Raw genomic sequence first — 19,762 nt, forward strand, 5'->3', positions numbered from 1 at the left:
CAGGCAGCATCTCCAGGCTATTGTAGTAATTGGAACAATAATTGTCTCCCACACTCTTGTGCATTTGAACACTTGGTCGCCAGTTTGTGGCATTATTTCAGGAGGTTTAGGTGGTATAGCCTCGTTGGAGATTGAAAGTCTACCTTAAGTTACAGATACTCACACCATTTCCAGCTTTCTCTCTTCTTCATGCTTATGGTAAAGTCTGTGAGCCCTTAGCATTCTGCTCTCACCACCATGCCTACTGTTGCTGCCCTCACTCCCCACCATGACAGAATTATCCCCCTAGGACCATAAGCTAAACTAAATTTTCCTCTATGTTGCCACAAGAACACAATAGTAACTAAAGCAAGCATGAGTTATGAGTCCAGGAAGAGATGTTTCCTTGAACCGTATTTCTTGCTGATGAACTCTGCATTATCTCCAGTCTCATTGGCCACAGTAACCGCTAAGAGAATTACAAACCACATAGACATGTAACAGACACATACAAATGGAATGACCAGTATTCAACAACTACCTAGCATAGGATACATTAAATAACACTACAGGAACTCCAAGGAATCAAGATCACAATCCCACCAGAAGAGCTTATCCTTGAAAGGAAAGTCAAAATGAATTGAAATAGATATTAGGGAGTATAATCAGTAGGGCAACTGAAAAGTTAAGTATCTAAGAACCAGAAGCCTGATGTCAGAGACAAGACCCAACTAAGCTGCTTGGGCAAAAGGGAAAGACTCCTCCCGACAACTTTTATTTTTGCACAGGCAATAATTTCCTCAACTAAATCAATTTTGGAATTGTCCTTACCTCCCTAGTTCAGTCTTCTTCCTGGGGAAGAAGCTCCCACCTACTTCAGTATCATCCACTATGGTGGTTTGAATGAGAATGGTCTCCATAGGCTCATTTGTTTGAATTCTTGGCCCCCAGTTAGCAGAACTGTTTGAGAAGGATTAGGAGGTGTGGCCTTGTTGGAGGAGTTTTGTCAGTCAGGGTGGGTTTTGAGGTTTCAAAAGCCCATGCCAGGCCTAATCTTTCTTCTTTGTCTCTGCCTCCCTCCCTACTCTGGGTGTCTGACTATCTGTCTGATGACTCTTTTTTATCTGACAACTCTCATCTGATGGCTCTGCCTCTCTGTCTAAATTTCTATCTCAATATTTAACATAGCTCAGATATAATTTTTTAAAGATTGTTTAATATTTATTATTTATTATATATACAATATTCTGTCTGCGTGTATACCTTCAGGCCAGAAGAGGGCACCAGACCTCATTGCAGATGGTTGTGAGCCACCATGTGGTTACTGGGAATTGAACTCAGGACGTTTGGAAGAGCAAGCAATGCTCTTAACCGCTGAGCCATCTCTCCAGCCCCTCAGATATAATTTTAAACATAGCACAAAGTGAATTATTTGTAAGGCAGGCAAAACTTTTTTCTACTTTCTAGGCACAACAATAAAGTTAGTTACCCAAAGAATAAAACAAATACACTTTTAATACTTGATGATATATGGTTAGATCTCCCTCTGCTTACCCTGCCTCCCTCTCTTTTTTTTTTAAGGAGAAATAGTAGCAACTTTCACATCTTTAGTTCCTCTTTGTCAGCTCCACAATAGCTACCTTTTCTTCTAAGATGTGTATCATCCTACAAGTAAAGTCAACGGACATAATGGGTTGTTCCTTAGTAGTGATTTAAAGAAAAGGATATGCTGATTCAAAGGACCTACCTCTGGAGCTTCTATTGGTATTGGAAAACCCAGCCATAAAAATTTCATGAGTTTTCCTGGTGATAAGAACATGTGAAAATTTCTGATTCACGGAGGAATGGTCAGCATCAGACCCTGGAATCATCAAAGCTGTAGGGGTGAGTAGAAGACCCATTGGTGTAGGACTGCAGCCATTCAGAAAGAGGGCCTGCTACTACAGAGTGCCTGAGATTCATCTGGCCCTGCAACCTTGGATTCTCCACAGAGTTGGCCCTGCCACCTTGGATTCTCTACAGGGCTGGACCTGCAACCTTGGATTCTCTTGGACTAGGTCTGAGACTCTGGGTGTATCTCAAAATCTGACATCTCCTAGAGGCACTACCACCCATGACTTAGAACACTCTCCGCTCAGTTTTTCCTTCCTATGCCATGTTTAGAGATCTAATCCACAGTATGTCTGACTCCTCCCACCTCTGAAGGTACCTGTGCCAGCTGGTCTAAGTTTATGAGAGTCTTGTGGAACAAATGGCACATGAACAAATAATTATCAGGCAGCGTTGTAAAGACTGACATAGAAGTAAGGCGGGGTGCCATAGATGCATCTAACTGACTGCAAAAGTCTTCAAAAGAAGGCTAGAACTGAGCTGAATCCAAAAGAATTTCAACAGAGTTGCTCCAAGGAAGAATGAACCACCCGACATGCCTTTCAAGGAAGATCGAGACTCTTTTTCTGTGTCAATTTCTGTATGTTTCTTAGATGTGACTATATGTCTCTGTGTCTGTCTGTCTGTCTATCTCCCTCTTTTTCTTCCCTTCTCCCTGCCCCACCACTGATGTGGAAAATCTCATAGGGACTAAGTAATAATTTGATAAGATCAGACTTTCTTATCTACATGGAAGAGGAACTAACAAATGTCAAATGAAGGAATGCTAGTGTTTTTATGTCAGGAAGAAGACAAGGATCTCCAGGTGGCTTCTGAAGGAAGGCTCAGTCATTGGCAGAAGCCAGGCTCTCTTACTCCCTTGCAGTGTTTAACTCAAGTTAACGTTGTCCTCTGGGGAACAACTTATGATTCTGTAAATGGGACGGGTGTCCAATAAGGATGCTCTTGACAGCTAATAGGTGGTGACTACCAATGCTCCTAAGTGCATTAAAATGCACAAGGCATTTGCTACACACAGTAACAGCAGCTACAAAGTGCCAAGAAAGTCTCTCCTGAAAGAAGATAAGGTGGCCATGGGAACAACATGGCAAAGCCCACAGGCAAAAATCAAACCAAGTAGCTTTAAGGGTACCACAAATCTTGTTATCTGCATACATACTCAATTATGCTCATGCATCCCTGTAACCTGGCACTTGGAGCCCTTCACTCATTCCACCGTGTGAGATGAATGATTTTTTTTTTAAATAATTTAGAATTGGCCAATTGATATTGTGGGAAAATCGTTTGTTGGAATTGATACTTGATTAACCACAGCATTATTTGGGATCACAGTGAATCAAAGTATTCGACTAGCGTACACTGAGGTGCAGAATCACAGCCTCAGGCACTGGCCCAGGAGAAAATAGTAAGAATCCTCTACTTTTTATGTATCAGTGACTTTCAATCCAGATGTGTATCAGTGACCTTCAATCCAGATGTGTATCAGTGACCTTCAATCCAGATGTGTATCAGTGACCTTTAATCCAGATGTGTATCAGTGACCTTCAATCAGACATAAACACATGGAAAAGTATCTCCTACAATCAGAAAAGTCAGGAGTCACCAACTTACAAGACTTCTCTACAGTGCTACAGGCTACAAAGATTTCTCCCAAGGAAGCAATCCAATATGCCATCACTTTTTTAATTCAAGTCTTACTGTCTGCCCAAGTTCAAAGAATTCGGAGTCTTTAAAATGCAAAATCTGGGAGTAAAAATATAGCTCATTTGGTGGAGTGCTGGACTAGCATACATGAGGCACTGGGTTTGATCCCTAGCCAAAGTAATGCATGTCTGTGATTCCAGCACTTGACAGGTGAAGACAGGAATATTGGATGTTCAAGGTCACTCTGAGTTATATAATGAGTTTAAGGCCAGCAGGTTATGTTACATGAGACCCTGTCTCAAATAAATAAATGACTCAGACTTGCGGGGGAGCAGGAGGATTGGGAGTTCAAGGCCATCTTTTGCTACATAAGAAGTTCAAAACCAGCCTGGGTTATATGAAGACCAGTCTCAAGGTGCTATAATGCATCTAACCACATTAGGTACCCAGCAAGGGACTAGGGGGAAAGAGAGGTTCTACCAAGGAAGGGGAAATAGAATACCACATTGTTATGGAGAGACAGAGGCTTGGGGAGACTAGGGTAAGAGGGTTAAATGAGGAAGAGGTTGAAAGAGAGTTATAAGCAAAGAAATATGGAAAGGGGCAACAATAAGAGCCATTGGAGAGCCCATACAGAAACCCATTACTGAAACCAAACCCAAACCATTACTGAAGACACTTCCTAATATATATATATATACTTGTATGATAGGAATCTGAATAGAGTTCACCAAACAATAGTGGAACAATGCCCCAACTAGACATCTTATGCCAGCAAGCAAAACTCTGAGTGCCAGGAATGAGTTATATATAGTTGAGTTTTTGGCCAAAGGGGCCCCATGGAAACCCCCAAACATCTTAGGCTATTGTCAAAGGTATTAGCTGCTCTCCACAAACTGATGTGAAATCCCTATTACTGAAGATAATACTTACATATCTCATTGAACACAGAGAAGTCATTCCTAACTAGAGGTTCACCCCTATTGATAGTACTGGAATGCTACCATAAGGGAACTATAATTATCAGCTCAGCCGCAAACTTCATAATCTACAATGGTGGCCTGCCTGTGAGATAAACTCAATGATGCAATGGTGGCACAAACATTTTGGGGATGACTGGTCACTCTCTGATGGGGTTTAAGACCTACTCCATGAGATGGATCTTATGCCTGATATTGCCAGTGTAGCTAGGAACATGACATTCGATAGGGCATGGACCTAGGAAAAATATGCTATTATTATCCTGCTAAAGAAGTTTATCAACAAAAGGACTCATAATGACATTCAGCTATACCCATAAAGCAGGGCTTGACTCAACCATCAGAAAAGCTTCTTGCAAAAGACCGGAAGTATCACACAACAGAACTGAACAATGTGAAGAGATTAAGAGATGTTAAAGTATTCAGTATTAGGTGGGATTTCTTCTTCAAACTCTCCCCTTGGGAGCTATGAGGAAGAGGAGTTGGAAAGATTGTAAGAGCCAGGGGAGGTGGATGGCTCCAAAGAAAGTGTCCTCCAGACATAATAGAACCGCTTCACATATAAATTCACGAGGGCTACACAAGTTCAAGCCAGAGAGGTTCCCAGTGTTGAGAGGAAGAAGCTGATAGGGCTCCCAGTCCTAACCCAGAAGCGATCTACAATTGGTACCCACTTAAAGGAAAATGTAGTCCTCTGCAGCTGAATCTCATTGGCCGTATTAACCACACTTCAGGGCAGGTTCCATGCCCAGGAGTAGACAGTCAACATAAAATAAACTCAGAAGTACTTTTGCAAACTTTGTCTCACATAGCTTTGCCTGGGCCTTTTTTTTTTTTCTCTTATTGGTGTTTTGCTTGTAAATTCTGATTTCATGTTGTGTGTGTTTCTTGGCTTTTTATATTTTTTTATTATTTACGTTTTAAGGAGAGAGAAAAAGGAAGGGCATGGAACTGGGTGAGTAGTGAGGATTTAGGAGGAGCTGGGAGGGAGAAAAAGTGCAATCAGAATATATTGTATGAAAACAATTTTTCAATAAAATAAAAATAAAAGCTGAGAAAAGGGTAGAGGAGGGCTAATATGCTCGGTGGTTAAGAGCACTTGTTACTCTTGCAGAGGACAGGGTTAGATTCTCTGCATCCACGTGGTTGCTCTCAACGATCTGTAACTCCAAGTCCAAAGGGGCTGATGCCCTCTTCTGGCCTCTGTGGGCACCAGGAACACAAGTGGTATATAGACACATGTAGGCAAAACACCCATACACATAAAATAATAATATTCCAAAAATTAATAAGGTAAAAGCATTTTAAAGAGGAAAACATATAAGCAAACCAAAAACGTGTGTTAGAAAATCAGACATAAACGCAGGCAAAAATGGCAATGTACATAAAAATAGATAAATTTAAGAAAACGCACAGTACTATTTGCACATCAGTTAATATACTGAAAAGAGTCATTATATGTTGAAATCTGTGACAGCAAACTGTACTCCTCTTGGACTGGCAGAGAAAATAGTCCCTTTTTCAGATAACGCCTTTTTGTGGCTTTCGTTCCCATTTCTACCCAAGTCTTCACCACTCACCTTTGTCTCATTAGTGCCATCTCCACCACCGCAGTTCAACACCTGGGGGGCTGCAATTTAGAGGGAATGAACAGGCACCAAACACAGCAGCCAAGCTGAACCTCACAAATTGGAGACTCTGCCCTTCTTGATGGCGTGCAATTGAGCAAGCGGGATTTCATTTTAAAGACAATGTCTGTGAAAGCTGTTGGGCAGGAAAGGGCACTTCTAAGTACAGTATTTTATGGGTCCAAACCATGTCGCTAAAAAGAGACTGGACTTTGTGATCCACGAGGATGAAAAGGATCTCTATAGAGAATTTATTCTGCATAGCATATTTCTGGAAGGCTATAATAGAAACCAGTATCAAGGGGAAGAAAAGGAACTCGTTGTGTACAGTATACCCTTTGAATTGTGGGCCCTATATGGGTGCATCAATTGTTACAAAAGCATCCTTTTAACAAATAAATATTGTGAAAATTAAGGCTAAGGAAACTAACCCCTAATGTCTTGCCACACAAGCACTAGAGCCCCAAGGTAGATGACACCAGAAGAGGAATGACACTCGAGGTCACCCTTTGCACACACACCTACACACACACAATATACACATATATAGACTACACAATTGAATGAATTAGTTGATAAACAAGACAACACAAAATTAGTAAATTCCCAGGTTCTCCTCTTGTCTGTGTGTCAACAAGACTCCTACAATTTGAAAGGACCATTCTCCAGAAGTCCGGACACAGACATGAAGCAGTCTCTTCTGGACACTGGCACAACTGCAGCCCTCATGAGCTCACGGTACCTGTGGTCACATGCACAAAGTCAAGCCAATCAACGTTCTCACACGGAGTGGGGAGGAGTTCAGGAATCATCTTCAGTTATGTGTAGAGATCTTTGGATAGCCGATGACTTCCAGGGAAGAGAGAGTAAGTTTTCTTTATGTCTATGGCCTCTGGTATAGAGGTCATGTGCTGGTGAATAGCCCTCCGACCTAGAAATAGCTATAGGCAGCACAGATTGGACTCAGGTGGCTATACATACAGAGAAGAAAAAGGTAAAGCGATGGAAGTGGATTTGAGAGGAGTTATAGGGGTGAATGAGGTGAATATGCTCAAAATACATTGTCTTAAATACTCAAAATAATAAAAAAAGATTCAAGTTCTCAAGTCTTTTTAGTACAATCTTCAAGTTCACTTCTGAACTCCAGAACTAAGGTCTTCTTTATCAGGAAATCCCAACCCCGATTATCTCAAAGACAGCATATTCCAATCCAAATCCTCCTCTTCATTTCCTCATCTTCTTCTTCCAGTAATTTTAACAATTACTAGAAATAACAACTCATATACTTTCTCAATAAAAACTTCATTATTACCTTAGGGGACCTCCCTCTCCTTGTCTTTAACTACAGTCAGAAAACATTAAGTCCTTTCCTATAGGGTTAAGAGAACATGAAAGAGACACCCCACTGCTTCATTGCCTCCCCTTAACTCAACACCTGATATGGAACCTGTCAGCACCCTAGCCAACTTTCCATCTCGATTATTCTCCACACTACCGCAGTGCCCAGTCGTCTTTCTCAAACATAAATACCAGATCATGCTTCAGAACCTTGGACAGTTCCCTAGCCCCTTCAACGGAAAAACAAAACCCATTTGTCCTAGGTTGACAAATGACTTTGATGTGCTCAGAAGACTTCCACCTCTGATATAAGCTGTACCATAGTCACTATATGCTCTATGAAAGCTGCTACTAATACCTTCTGCGTGCCTCCACGACTTCGTGTTTGATTGTCCCTTGGGTTTTCTTGTCCCTTCACTTGGAGCTCTCTGCTCACCATTTCCAACTTCTATTCTTGTTCTATTCTCTCTGGATGGTTCTGTCCTCTGGGACTCTCTAATACAATACCCCTAAACAAACTCTTTTCTGATTATTTGTGATTCTACCTCCCCTGCCAGATGTCAACTGCTTTAAGGAAAGAAAAAAAAAAAGCAAAGCAAACTATATTTTATTCATCTCTAAATCGGCTGTACCTCCCTGCTAACACTGCACATAAATATTGCTGAATGAATTGGCTGCAAGTACTTGGGTAAAAATGTAACACATTATCCCAAAATTTTATAGACTTCTGTGGCTAAAATCTCATTTCTTGGCCCACTCTTTCTGCATACCTATTGGCACGCTATCACAGGTCTCAGGAGGGCCGGTTACTCAAAAAGAGCTAACAAAGTGCCTGCTATTTGTAAACAGGGCCATTTGTAAACCCGCTGGGCTAGATTTAGAGATTGCCTTTCTAACTCTGACAATGCTCCTTTGAGTACTCCACTCTAAGAGGCATTGCTTTTCCAAATGTCTGGAGTCCTATAAGTAACCTTTGTTTACCCTGAAACGCTTTCAGAGAAGCTGAACAGAGCTAAAAAAAAACAACATAGTGACCCTACAGGGACCCACCTGGCCAGCGGTTCGTGCCAGCCTAGGAGGGGGAGGGGGGCTCCAGAATCTCAGCTCTAACCCCTGCCCACCTCTGCAGTTATCAGCCACTTAACTGCTTGGACCTCGAGGGCTCTCTGCTCCCCTGTGAAGACCTTGGCAGCCCATTAATCATGTGCTTATTCAAGGAAAACAGCATCATAAGCAAAGTGATAACTTGAGTGCCTTGAAGAACAGTGAGCAAGAAATTAGCCTAAAATTGGGGTGAGGCATTCATCTGAATAAAGCCCAGGGAGGCAGACAACCATGGCAGGGCACAGCCTCGGGGGCTTTCCCTTCCTTGCTCTTCTGACTTGGAATATTTGCACTCAGATCTCTCCTCCAATGTCCTCTGCCAATGGGCACCTGGGGAATCCACAACAATAGGTAAAGCAATTGATTCTCCATCTCTTCCCCCTGCTCCATCTGCCTTCACAGGACATACCAGCAGTCATTGGTGTGACTAATACCTAATGTCATATTACCTGTCTACTTATATACTAACCATTGCTCTCCATCCTGTCAGCCCAGGGCAACAAGAGGTTGTCTCTTTCCCAAATGACCCAAGCACATAGGTACTTCCTAATAAGTATTACTTTTTGAAGTATGGTAAGTAGAATATAGGACATCTGGTGCTTGTAGACTGTATAATCCCATTTATGGGAAGGCTAACTGTTCAACAGTTAAGGGGTCACAGTTCACAGCACCCCAACCACCCTACTGCTCACCCATAATGTCATTAGATGACCCAATCTTATGGCTTCTCTGTCTGCTCTTAACTTCCCATTGGCAAGGAAAGAATGAACGTAAGGGCCACAGACGAGTCTTTTGAGGAAAACTGACAGGCAAGAAAGAATCAAATGTTTTGTTGCTATCTAGATATGATGAGAAGAATGGAAGAACATTCAAAAAGCTAAGAATGTCAGCCGGTGGTGGCACACACCTTTAATCCCAGCACTAAGGAGGCAGAAGCAGGTGGATCTCTGAGTTCAAGACCAGCCTGGTCTACAGAGTGAGTTCCAAAACAGCCAGGGCTACACAGAGAAATCATATCTTGAAAAACAGAAGAGGAGGAGGAGAAAGCTAAGAAGGAAAATAAACAAGAGATTGGCTCAAGCAGAACATTCAGTAGTGCAGTAAAGTAAGAGAGATGACCCCAGCTAGAATATCAGAGGCCCAAGGTACCAGCTGCAGATGTCAATCTTCCGGACTGTTCTCCTTTCTCCAGATAAGTGCTGTGGTTCTCAGTGCTGAAAATGTGCAGTCAAGTCAAGCAAGCTTACACAGCAGTGACCTTCATGCAGTTTCACTCTGAATACAGTACTCACGGTTCTGGGGTGTAGAGGGGGTCTGAGCCATGCCGCACATACTGAGTACAATGGAATACTCTATAGGCCAGGCCAGCCAGGAAGTCTCTCGGGCTCAAGTAGCCAGCCACCGGTCTCACTGTGAAGCCAGACCGCTCTAAAAAGACAAGAGGAAGAATCAACTAAACTCAGACCTTGGGACCTGAGGGCCCATATATTTTTTCTTAATAATCTTTTAAGAACTAAAAGCTCATTTACTATTTTGGACACTTGTTATGCATGCTTTCACCCTTTGAAAAAAGTCTTTGGCAATGATAATCATTAAATAATACATGCATACATGATAATGCATTCATTAAATAATACATTCTTACATGATGAAGTCTTAGGGTCTCTGTTATTTGCAAAATCATCCAGGTTTTAAAACTCCTGAGGAAGGAATGACGCATCCTATTAACAGGCATCATGCTTGTGGACTCCGGTGACTAAAATATGCTTTTGCTCACGAGTGATGGTTTCCAGGAGAACAAGATGTTCATTAAAAAAGAAAGTTAAAAGTATTTTTAGGGACCTAAATTCAGAAGCCAAATGCGGATAAGAAAACTCAAAGATGTAGGAGGAGATTCTAACCTAGCATGGTGCTTACTACACACTCTCGGTTTCCTCCCCTGGGTATCCGCTCTGCGTGCCAGTGTTGAGCAACACGCAGCGGAGGCTCTCCCTCAGTCAGCATCTTGGAATTATTTCTTCTGTAGCTTTTTGTGCAAGTCCCTCCGAACATCATTGTGTTTGCTACTCTTTGTCCTATGGCACAGAGAATCACCGTGATCTGAGGTGTCCCCGAAGCAGCACGTACTAGATCGTTTTATGAGCGTGAGAATGCAAATAAGCATACGATTAAAATCTGGTTACCATTCGCGAAAGAAGGCTACGGCTCATCATTGATCTCAACTTTATGAAAAATAATATAAAGGTGTTTTCCTGAAATATTGTGTTTTAAAATGGTTATTTTATGTTGATTGTTCTCTTTTAGGAGTACGGTTGTTTCTAGTAAAAACGTATATATTTTAAAATGTCAAACACATTTTTATAAATATACAGTCAAATGATTGCAAAGTCGGCCTAATATATCTATTCTACATAGATCCATGTGTATGGTTAAGAGCACCATAAAAATCTACTCTCAAGAAAAATGCCATTATATAACATAGTGTGCATAGCCATAGTCATTGTGCAAGTTAGGTCTCTAGACTTACTGTGCATAAGGGCAACTTTGTAGCCTTTGACTGAAATCTCCCATTTCTCTTACTCTCACAGCTCAGTCACCACTGCTCTATTGTCTGGTTCTGTTTTAGATGGTTTTTGACTCCATGGACAATGGATCCATCCATTCTTTGTCTACCTGGCTTTTGGCTTATCTCTCTTAGCGTCGTGTCCAGGAGGACTTTCCCAGGATGCGAGCACTGCGCAGGCCCTCATTCTGAAAACAACTCATTAGAGAGTACCTCAGGATGGTTGGAAACAGCAATAAAAGGCAAAGCCAACAAAGTTTGTAAAACAAGCCCATTTTGGGATTTCTGGGACCAGCATATAAATAACACCGTTCTCAGGCCTCCCTGGAGCCATAATTCTAGCAGCATTATGTTTATGCCAAGAATTTCCAACTTAGATTGTTCTCCTGAGTATCAAAAGGATAAGTGTATTTTCTTCCTTTCCTATATTATATCAGTGTATGGCAATATATCTCATATGTGGGGCATAAGTTAGTACTTTTTATTTTAATAGTTTTATATTTTATTTCATGAAAATTAGAAAAACGTAAAATTTTGCCATCGAGAACCTTGACTCTGTATATACTACTGGCTTAGAAGATTCTGCTTCATTTAAAAGAGACACTTTTCTAAATGAGTCAATTAAAAGAAACTCGAACCCACGCACTTGAACTTGCCTTGTGTCTGCTGTGTGCCAGTGAGTGACTCAAACCCAACTCTACACCAACTTGAGTGAAAAGAGTAACTTGGGGAAAAGAGATGGCAAAAGCTGTGGAATATTATTCTAATGACTAAGGCTGAGAAACAAGAGAGCAAAATATAAATCCTATGTATGAGAAATGAACCCCATTATAAACATACAGGTTGTAGGCCTCCCTGTGAGCTGCCAGGTTGCCAGAATGGTCTAGCTACAACCACAGCAAAACTCACTATGGAACTAGGTGCTAGTTAAGTGAGGCTGATCAGTGTCTTTCTGTCTCTCCTAAGTCACAAATGCAATGTAGTGGACAACGTTCACACATCCTCCACGGTCAGGGCTAGCGGTGGCTCTCAGAGGCACAGCTATAAATCTTACTATCGTGCATTCTGATCCACTTATGACATAGGACAAAAGCAGGGGACAGGGAGTCCTAATAGCTATTACCACCAGGGATCACAGAGGAGACAGGACATTGTCTGCACCTTGAAGAATTAAAGGATGGCATTTGAACAGAAGTATGAGCACCCCACAGCCAGAACAGATCATATGCGTAGGACGATACAACAGGACGTGCTTGGAGAGCTGAGTCGGGGCTTTACATTGAGGCTGAGCAATTCAGGCTCCTCCAAATTCAGCCCTGGTCTATGTCTGTCTGTCCTGGTGTTCAGCAGATAGGGAGATATCAGTAAGCTTGGGGGACCTGAGGATCAGGCACCTTCTATAAGCCAAGAACTCGGGCAGTGGGAGTCTAATTTCACCTCACAGGAATGAGATTTGAATCATGTCACTGTTCCTGGGAGAAGATATAAAGAGCCTAAACACCTGTGAAGGCCCTTAATAGACAACTGTCTAACCCGGCTGCGGGAGGTCACAACTGAGTCAGGTCCCTCTCGGGCAGGAGGTACTCTTTACAGAATGAAGACACACACCAATGTCCCCTCCTATAAGAGTCTATCCAAACAGGCCTGTCCATCACCTAGACAGGACAAAGTCCCACAGGAAAAGTTGCTTGTTCTAAGGAATTTGGAAATAGTATAAAACCTACCTAAAGCATAGATTGAAGCAACGGTCCCTTTGGCCATTTACCTACTCTCACCCCTTGAGGGTGTACTTGGCTTTACTATATAATAAATTCTGTTTTCCACACTACTCTCTCTGTGTCTCATTATAGGAGTTGTTTTGATGGTTACCACATTCACCAGAGCGAAGGGGGAGTCTAGGCTGAGATCCTGATAATGATCGGAGAATAGCTTTGTACTTTTGGATGTTCACATCAAAATGACTACATAAGTGTCCACATAAATCCCTTGGCTTTTTTTTTTCATCTTAGACCACAAAACTCAAAATGTTGATCAGTCCAGCCCTACCCTTAACAATTGTCAATTCCAGCTGTTTAATTTATCTATTTATTTATTTTACTTACCGGCCACAGTTTCCCCTCCTTCCTCTCCTCTTGCTCCCTCCCTCCCCCTCCACTCTACCCGGCCCCCATTAGCTCCTCCTTTGTCTCCAAGTAGGAGCCTCTGAGAGTGGCTAAGCCAATCTGTGAGGGGGAAAGCAATGTTTGTGTGGAAGTAATGGACAGGGTAGTAAAAGGGGGGAGGGGAAGCTTAAGAATGGAGATGGCCAAATGGTGGGTAGAAGGGTACCCTTAATGTGGGTAGAAGAAGTGGAATGAAGGAAAAGGCTAGGCATGCAGAGTGTCCCAAAGCAGCAAGTGGCAGCCTGGCGGATTCCAGGGAGAAGCAAGAGTGAAAAGCTAAGTAGCAGCCCTCCAAAATGCGCATGGCCTAATCGCCTTGAGTCTGCAAATGTCTAACTTGGACCAGTCACCTTTAGAGATGTGATTTAATACTGCTTCCGAGATGAGAATATTATCCAAGTGGAGGATTTAAAATCATAAAGGTCTTTACGAGAAGGAAGCAGGGACCAGGCAGTAGAGGCACACACCTTTGATCCCAGCACTCGGGAGGCAGAAGCAGGAGGATCTCTGTGAGTTCAAGGCCAGCCTGGTCTATGAAGCGAGTTCCAGGCAGTCAGAGCTACTGCACAGAGAAAGCCTGTCTGGGGACAAAGGAGCAGAACTTAGAAATGACATGGAGACAATGGAAGTCTAAGGCCGGAGTGATGAAAAGCAGTAGCCATGGGCCAGGCAGTGCAGGTAGACTCCAACAATTGAAAAAGGCAAGGGAACAGAAGCCCCCTAAAGGAATGCCACCCCTTCAACTCCTTGATCATAGACATATGATCTCCGGTAATAAGTATAAGTAATAATTTGTGTTTAGAAGAAGCTCAAAGCTGATGTTTTTGCACGTCTCCTTTCCAGCTTACCATTTATAACAGCAAGCCTCAGAGAAAGACCTTAACAAGCTCATAGCTATACAAATAGCCAAATCCAATTCTCCAGTCAAGAGGATATTGCTGGCTGATTTGGTGCTCCTTTTTCTAAGCCTCTACTTTCTCCTTTTCGAAAAGGGTCTCATGGTGTACCATCATGTCCTTGAAAAGCTAATGGAGACCGGGAATAGGGAAGGACAGTCTGCAGAGTCTTACCTTTCAGGAACATAGAGACATCCTCCAGTTGAGGCACGTTGTCTTCACGATAGCCACAGTACTTGGTCAGCAGGGGGAAGTTCTTCAGGTACTCTCGGCAAGCATGGGTGGGGTAGAGTTTGGAGAGCTCCCGGAACACAATGCCCCAAGTTTTAGTTTCTTCTTCTGTATACTCCACTCTAGGAATGGGCTGGCCACTAGGCAGGCAGAAAGAGAGACAGTCGGTGAATCTAGTTTTATACCACTAGGCCAAAGAGTCTGACATTAATGCAAGCTAAGTTTCACAAACACACATACACACACACACACACACACACACACAACTAAGTGCCCAAAGGGATTCCATTAAGTGCTAAAATAAATGCCAATCTTCAATTCCACATTCCTATCTGGATCCTTGTAAGAGGTTTTTATGGTAGGCTGGGCAATGGTGGTACACACCTTTAATCCCAGCACTTGGGAGGCAGAAGCAGTCAGATCTCTGTGAGTTTGAGCTCAGCCTGGTTTACAGAGCGAGTTCCAGGATCCAAAGCTACACAGAGAAACCCTGTCTTGAAAAAAGAGTTTTTCCACAGTTACATCTTTACGTATCCGCCTAGAAACTCGACAAGACAAATGGTTTTTGGTATGTGTGCTTGTCTTTGGATGGTAGGGGGTGTGTGAGTGTGCATGCACATGTGGAGCGGTGTGCACATGTGGAGTTGTGTGCATGTGTGGAATTGTGTGCACGTGTGGAGTTGTGTGCACATGTGGAGTTGTATGCACGTGTGGAGCGGTGTGCATGTGTGGAGCTGTGTGCACGTGTGGAGTGCTGTGCACCGTGGAGTGGTGTGCACGTGTGGAGTGCTGTACACGTGTGGAGCGGTGTGCACATGTGGAGTGCTGTGCACTATGGAGGGCTATACACTGTGGAGTGCTGTGCACTATGGAGTGCTGTGCACTGTGGAGTGCTGTGCATTGTGGAGTTCTGTGCACTGTGGAGTGGTGTGTACGTGTGGAGCGGTGTGCACATGCAGGCTGAGATCAGAAGAGGACCTAAGTATCCTCTGCTCTACCATGCTCCACCTTCTTCCCTTGAGGCAGGATCTCTCACTGAACCTGGAACTCAGTATTTCAGCTGGCCTGGCTGATCGCCCGTCCCCACGAATCTTTCTCCCGCAACACACCAAGTACTGAGGTTAAAGGCATACAGTCCCACCCAACTTTCCCCTGGTGCTGGAGATCCAAACCCAGGTCCTCATGTTTGCCCAGCAGGTGCTCTGACCCACTGAACCATCTCCCTGGTTCCAAGATCTATGCTCTTAAGCTGAGATGGGTAACAAGTAACAGCCCTATATTGAAAGGGGTGGTTTAGGTGCAAGACTCCTAGGAGGGGCTTTTTTGCAGCTACAAGACAACAATAATAAATGGATTATTCAGTTGAAAATAAAATTGCTTCCTGAGTTTTCTTTGTTCCTTGCCCAGACTCACCCCAATTTCCAAGTGTAATTTTGTGATTATTTGTTCAGTGCCCAAAATGTCTGGCAAACACTAAAAGTCTGTGCTGAATTTAGAAGAGTTTTTGTAAAGTGACAAATAAGAAACATTTATTGAGGGTCATACTGAAAGACAGATATGTGAGGCCCTCTTAGTTCTAGACGAGTATTAATGAACTTTCCCCGAAAAGAGGCCAGAAAGCAAATATTGTGAGTTTTGGGATCATGTGATCTCTACCACAATTCTGCTACAGTACCCTCAAAACAGTCATAGAGAAAATGGATAAAGAAAATCTACCTATGTCCTAATAAACGCCTCTTTGTGGGCCCATAAGCAGCACTGTGAGGGTGGCTGGATTTGATTAATAACAGATCATCTTGGATCAGGGCAGTCATGGAAGGCTCCCTGGGGGAGGTGAGCTTGAGCTAGGACGTGAAGACTACAGAGTACCCAGAGTTCCCTGATAAAATGGTAACAAGAAGAGCTGATTTAACAGTAGATAGTGGCCATGAGCCAAGAACATGGCTCCCAGTGTCAACTGAGACCTGTGAGATAATGGGACCATTGCTGGGTACCTTTGCAAGCTATTACGTAAGGAACTTAAATCTGAATTTAGCATCTGACTATGATATCTATTCCGATATCATAGTCATCTATGTACTCACAGATAAGTACATCTGTAATCCCAATACTTGGGAAGTTGAGGCAGGGAAAGTTCAAGGATAGCCTGGGCGCATAGCAACTTTTAGGCTAGCCTGGGTTACAATGCTATGTATTTTGAATTAAGTATGAGAAATCTATTGTAGTGTGCTTTTAACAGCTTGTCCCAGTAGCTACCCTGTCTCTTAAACAGAAATTCTGTTTCTATAAATAGTAAACACACACATATATATACACACGCACACACACACACCTGGCAGTTCAAATGCAATCTACTACTGCAGGCGGTCACCACAGGTGCTCACCCTCAGACAGAACAATCCCTGCCACTCAGGTCACTGCAGCAGCAGGGCACTATCAAAGAAGTGGATCATTCTGGAGCATCCCAGAGGTCGTAACAGAGACGAACAGGACAAGAAGAACAGACTCCCATACAGATCTCACTGGCTCCCAAACCCAGCCCTCTACATATTTTTATGTTCCTGTCAAAATACATTCTGTTTAACACCGAAGTCCAAATGTAGTTTCTGCTGCCCCCAAATTGTTTGTATTTTTAATTAAAATGCATGAGAAATGGAGGAATAACACATAGCAGAGAAAGAACTAGAAATTAACATTTGCTTCCTCTAAGTACCAAGAGGAGGGCTTATGCAGACCAAATAAAAATAAGATTGTCCCTGTTTAAATTTGGCCATTGATAACAAATTAAATTACAACCTGGCAAATATTTGCTGGGGAGAGCAAGAGTGCTGAGTCCTAACACCCTTGGTGAATTTAGAACAAAAGCTTGATATGAGAAAAATGAGAAAAGATGCAAGAAATAAATGTATAAGTAGGCCACCTCTGGATCCAGAAATCCATCTAAATCAATCTCAACAGGGAAGGCCAATAAACCTACTAAGAGCCGCACATGATCTGAAGGGGGAAAAGCGATGGGGCCAAAACAATAAATGAAACGCTGAAAAGCCATCTGAGAAGAATAATTAAGTCAACCTCTCCTTTCGGTATCAATCCGCAAACACCCAGAAGTTCAAAGGCACGCTGGATGGAGCCAACAAGGCCTAAAAGAAGGGTAAGTATGAGTTAGGGCAGGAGGAGAGAATTGCACAGGTCTCTCGCTTGATGAATTTCCCACGGCGCAATCTTGGGAATATGGATGGCTGCGGATATTCTCATCTGTTTCTGCATGCCTGACCTGCCATGGGAGCTCATTCACCTGCTCGCTGAAATGATGGCCAAAGTCCTGCTGGTACCCAGAGTCCAGGTAAGGCACGGCTCTCCTGGAGCAATGACTTCTCATGCCACTTGGACCCCTGCTCTTGACAATTCTTTAAATAGTTTAAAACTTCATCAAAAAGAAAAGGCTAGGTTATTCCATTTCATATCAATTGAAAAATATCCAAAGCACAGGAAATGTAAGAAGCTCCTATTTTCTATGTAGTTTCAACAAGTATATATTAATATCAACTATTGGTGAGATGACTACATGGCACACTCTGTTAAGGTTAAGTGCTTGTCCATAAATTAACCCATTTGATTCTCATAGCTCCATAAATAGATACTATTATTATCCATATTTCATGCATAAAGAAAGTGAAACTCCAAGACATTGCCTAAAACCTCAGAGCCAGGCTTATTTTGCGGCATAAAACAGTGGTCTTCCTTGATTTGCTTATACTGGTGCGATTAAAAAGGCACTCCTGACATGGGCTCATGTCACGTACCAAACTAAGGGGTTCAGGTGCAGGTGTGCATGCATGCGTGTGTGTGTGTGTGTGTGTGTGTGTGAAAATATTACCCGTACTCACGCCTACAATATTAGCATTTGTGTTCTTGTAGATCACAAAAGGCATTTTCACAATTTATTTTTAAGTTTCTTGATGAGATTAGAGGTCGGCCCGGGTTCCTCAGCAGAATAAAGATGCACTTGGGGCACCAGGAATATAAAGCCATCCAGATTTTTTAAATTATATCATTACTCTAATAGCATGTTGAATTTATTATTTATCATTATTTAATAGCATGTTAATACGGATGTTTTGCCTAAATGTATGTCTGTGCGCCTCTTGCACTGAAGAGGCCAGAGAAGGGCAGCAGATGCCCTGGAGCTGAATTTACAGGTGGTTGTGAGCTATCAAGGTGGTACTGGAACTCAAACCTAGGTTCTCCAGAAGAGCCAACAGTGCTCTCAGTCTCTGGCCTATGTCTGCTGCCCCGTATTTCAACAGCTCAAACCTGACAATCAGAAAAATAAAAACAGTCGTGAGGAAAATCCAAGTGTGTTGTATTTCTTTGCATTTGCTGGGGATTAGCGGGCAGCTGTTGGTTTGGGTTGGTTTGGATTTGTTTGATAATTCCACCTAAGAAGAGTGTCCAAAGAGGTGCCCTGACTTTTGGAGGTCTGGAATATTACATATGATATATGTATGTATATATATGTGTGTGTGTATGTATATATATACGTATATATATGTGTGTATATATACACATATATATCCTTATTGTTCTCAGTGGGTACATGTTAAAATGAGGGCATAACAGGCTCCTATCTCAGCATCCTGAACTCTGCTATAGACTAGCAATAAAGTGACTTCAACATTCTACGTTCTAGAGAGAACACCCAGCATTTGAGGTCAGTCTTGTCTTACAGGTCCTCTCTGCCAACCAACTCTCCCCAATACCTTCTTTTTTGACAGATCACAGACCTCACCTGCCAGGGCTATGGGGAGTTAGAGATGGTTAGGATTGTGGTCGATTTTTTTATTTCCTTAATGGAGAAATCAGGTTCTTTCCTCTTCCCTCTGTCAGAATGCTAGAGCCCCTTCACGTGACCATTTCTAGAGACTGTACACACTCCTGTTGAGTTCACTTTCCCAGGTGAAACTCCTCACAGCAGTAAGTCCACACCCACCGTGGTACTGCCACCTGAAGAGAACTGTCCCAGGGGCATCATTTGGAAGCCAGGAGGTATGGTGCCCTCTTGATATGTGCCCTCTGAGATGTAAGGTTAAAACGAATTTGTAGCCTAATGCTCAGCAAGATACAGAGATTTTCAGGAGATCCAGTGTGCTGTGCGTGGGAGGAAGCTTAGAGAGCCTGTCCTATCCAGTGCTCTTCCCTTCTCTGCAGGCAGAAGACCCTGCTGGATGCTTTCACCTCATGTGAAGAGGCACCGCAGGGTCCCAAGCAACAGTGTGCCCAATCCCGAAGAAGGATCAGGAACGTGAGCTGAAAAGGCCCGGGGAGCAAGCAGATCATATTTCTGCAT

General features: G+C 42.8%; 1 protein-coding gene across 2 annotated transcripts in view; it reads right to left on the minus strand.

Annotated features, from left to right (window-relative positions):
- Positions 1–19,762, minus strand: part of Tph2 (tryptophan hydroxylase 2) — a 97,147-nt gene that overhangs the window by 48,677 nt on the left and 28,708 nt on the right. For both annotated transcript variants that reach the window (XM_057757983.1, XM_057757982.1), the window contains exons 6-7: positions 14,359–14,555; positions 9,856–9,991 (exon numbers count right to left, since the gene is read on the minus strand). In XM_057757983.1, the coding sequence (XP_057613966.1) occupies positions 9,856–9,991; positions 14,359–14,555 (333 nt within the window). The remainder of the gene's footprint in view (positions 1–9,855; positions 9,992–14,358; positions 14,556–19,762) is intronic.

The sequence above is a fragment of the Chionomys nivalis genome, chromosome 25 (assembly GCF_950005125.1).
Source record: "Chionomys nivalis chromosome 25, mChiNiv1.1, whole genome shotgun sequence".
Classification (NCBI taxonomy): domain Eukaryota; kingdom Metazoa; phylum Chordata; class Mammalia; order Rodentia; family Cricetidae; genus Chionomys; species Chionomys nivalis.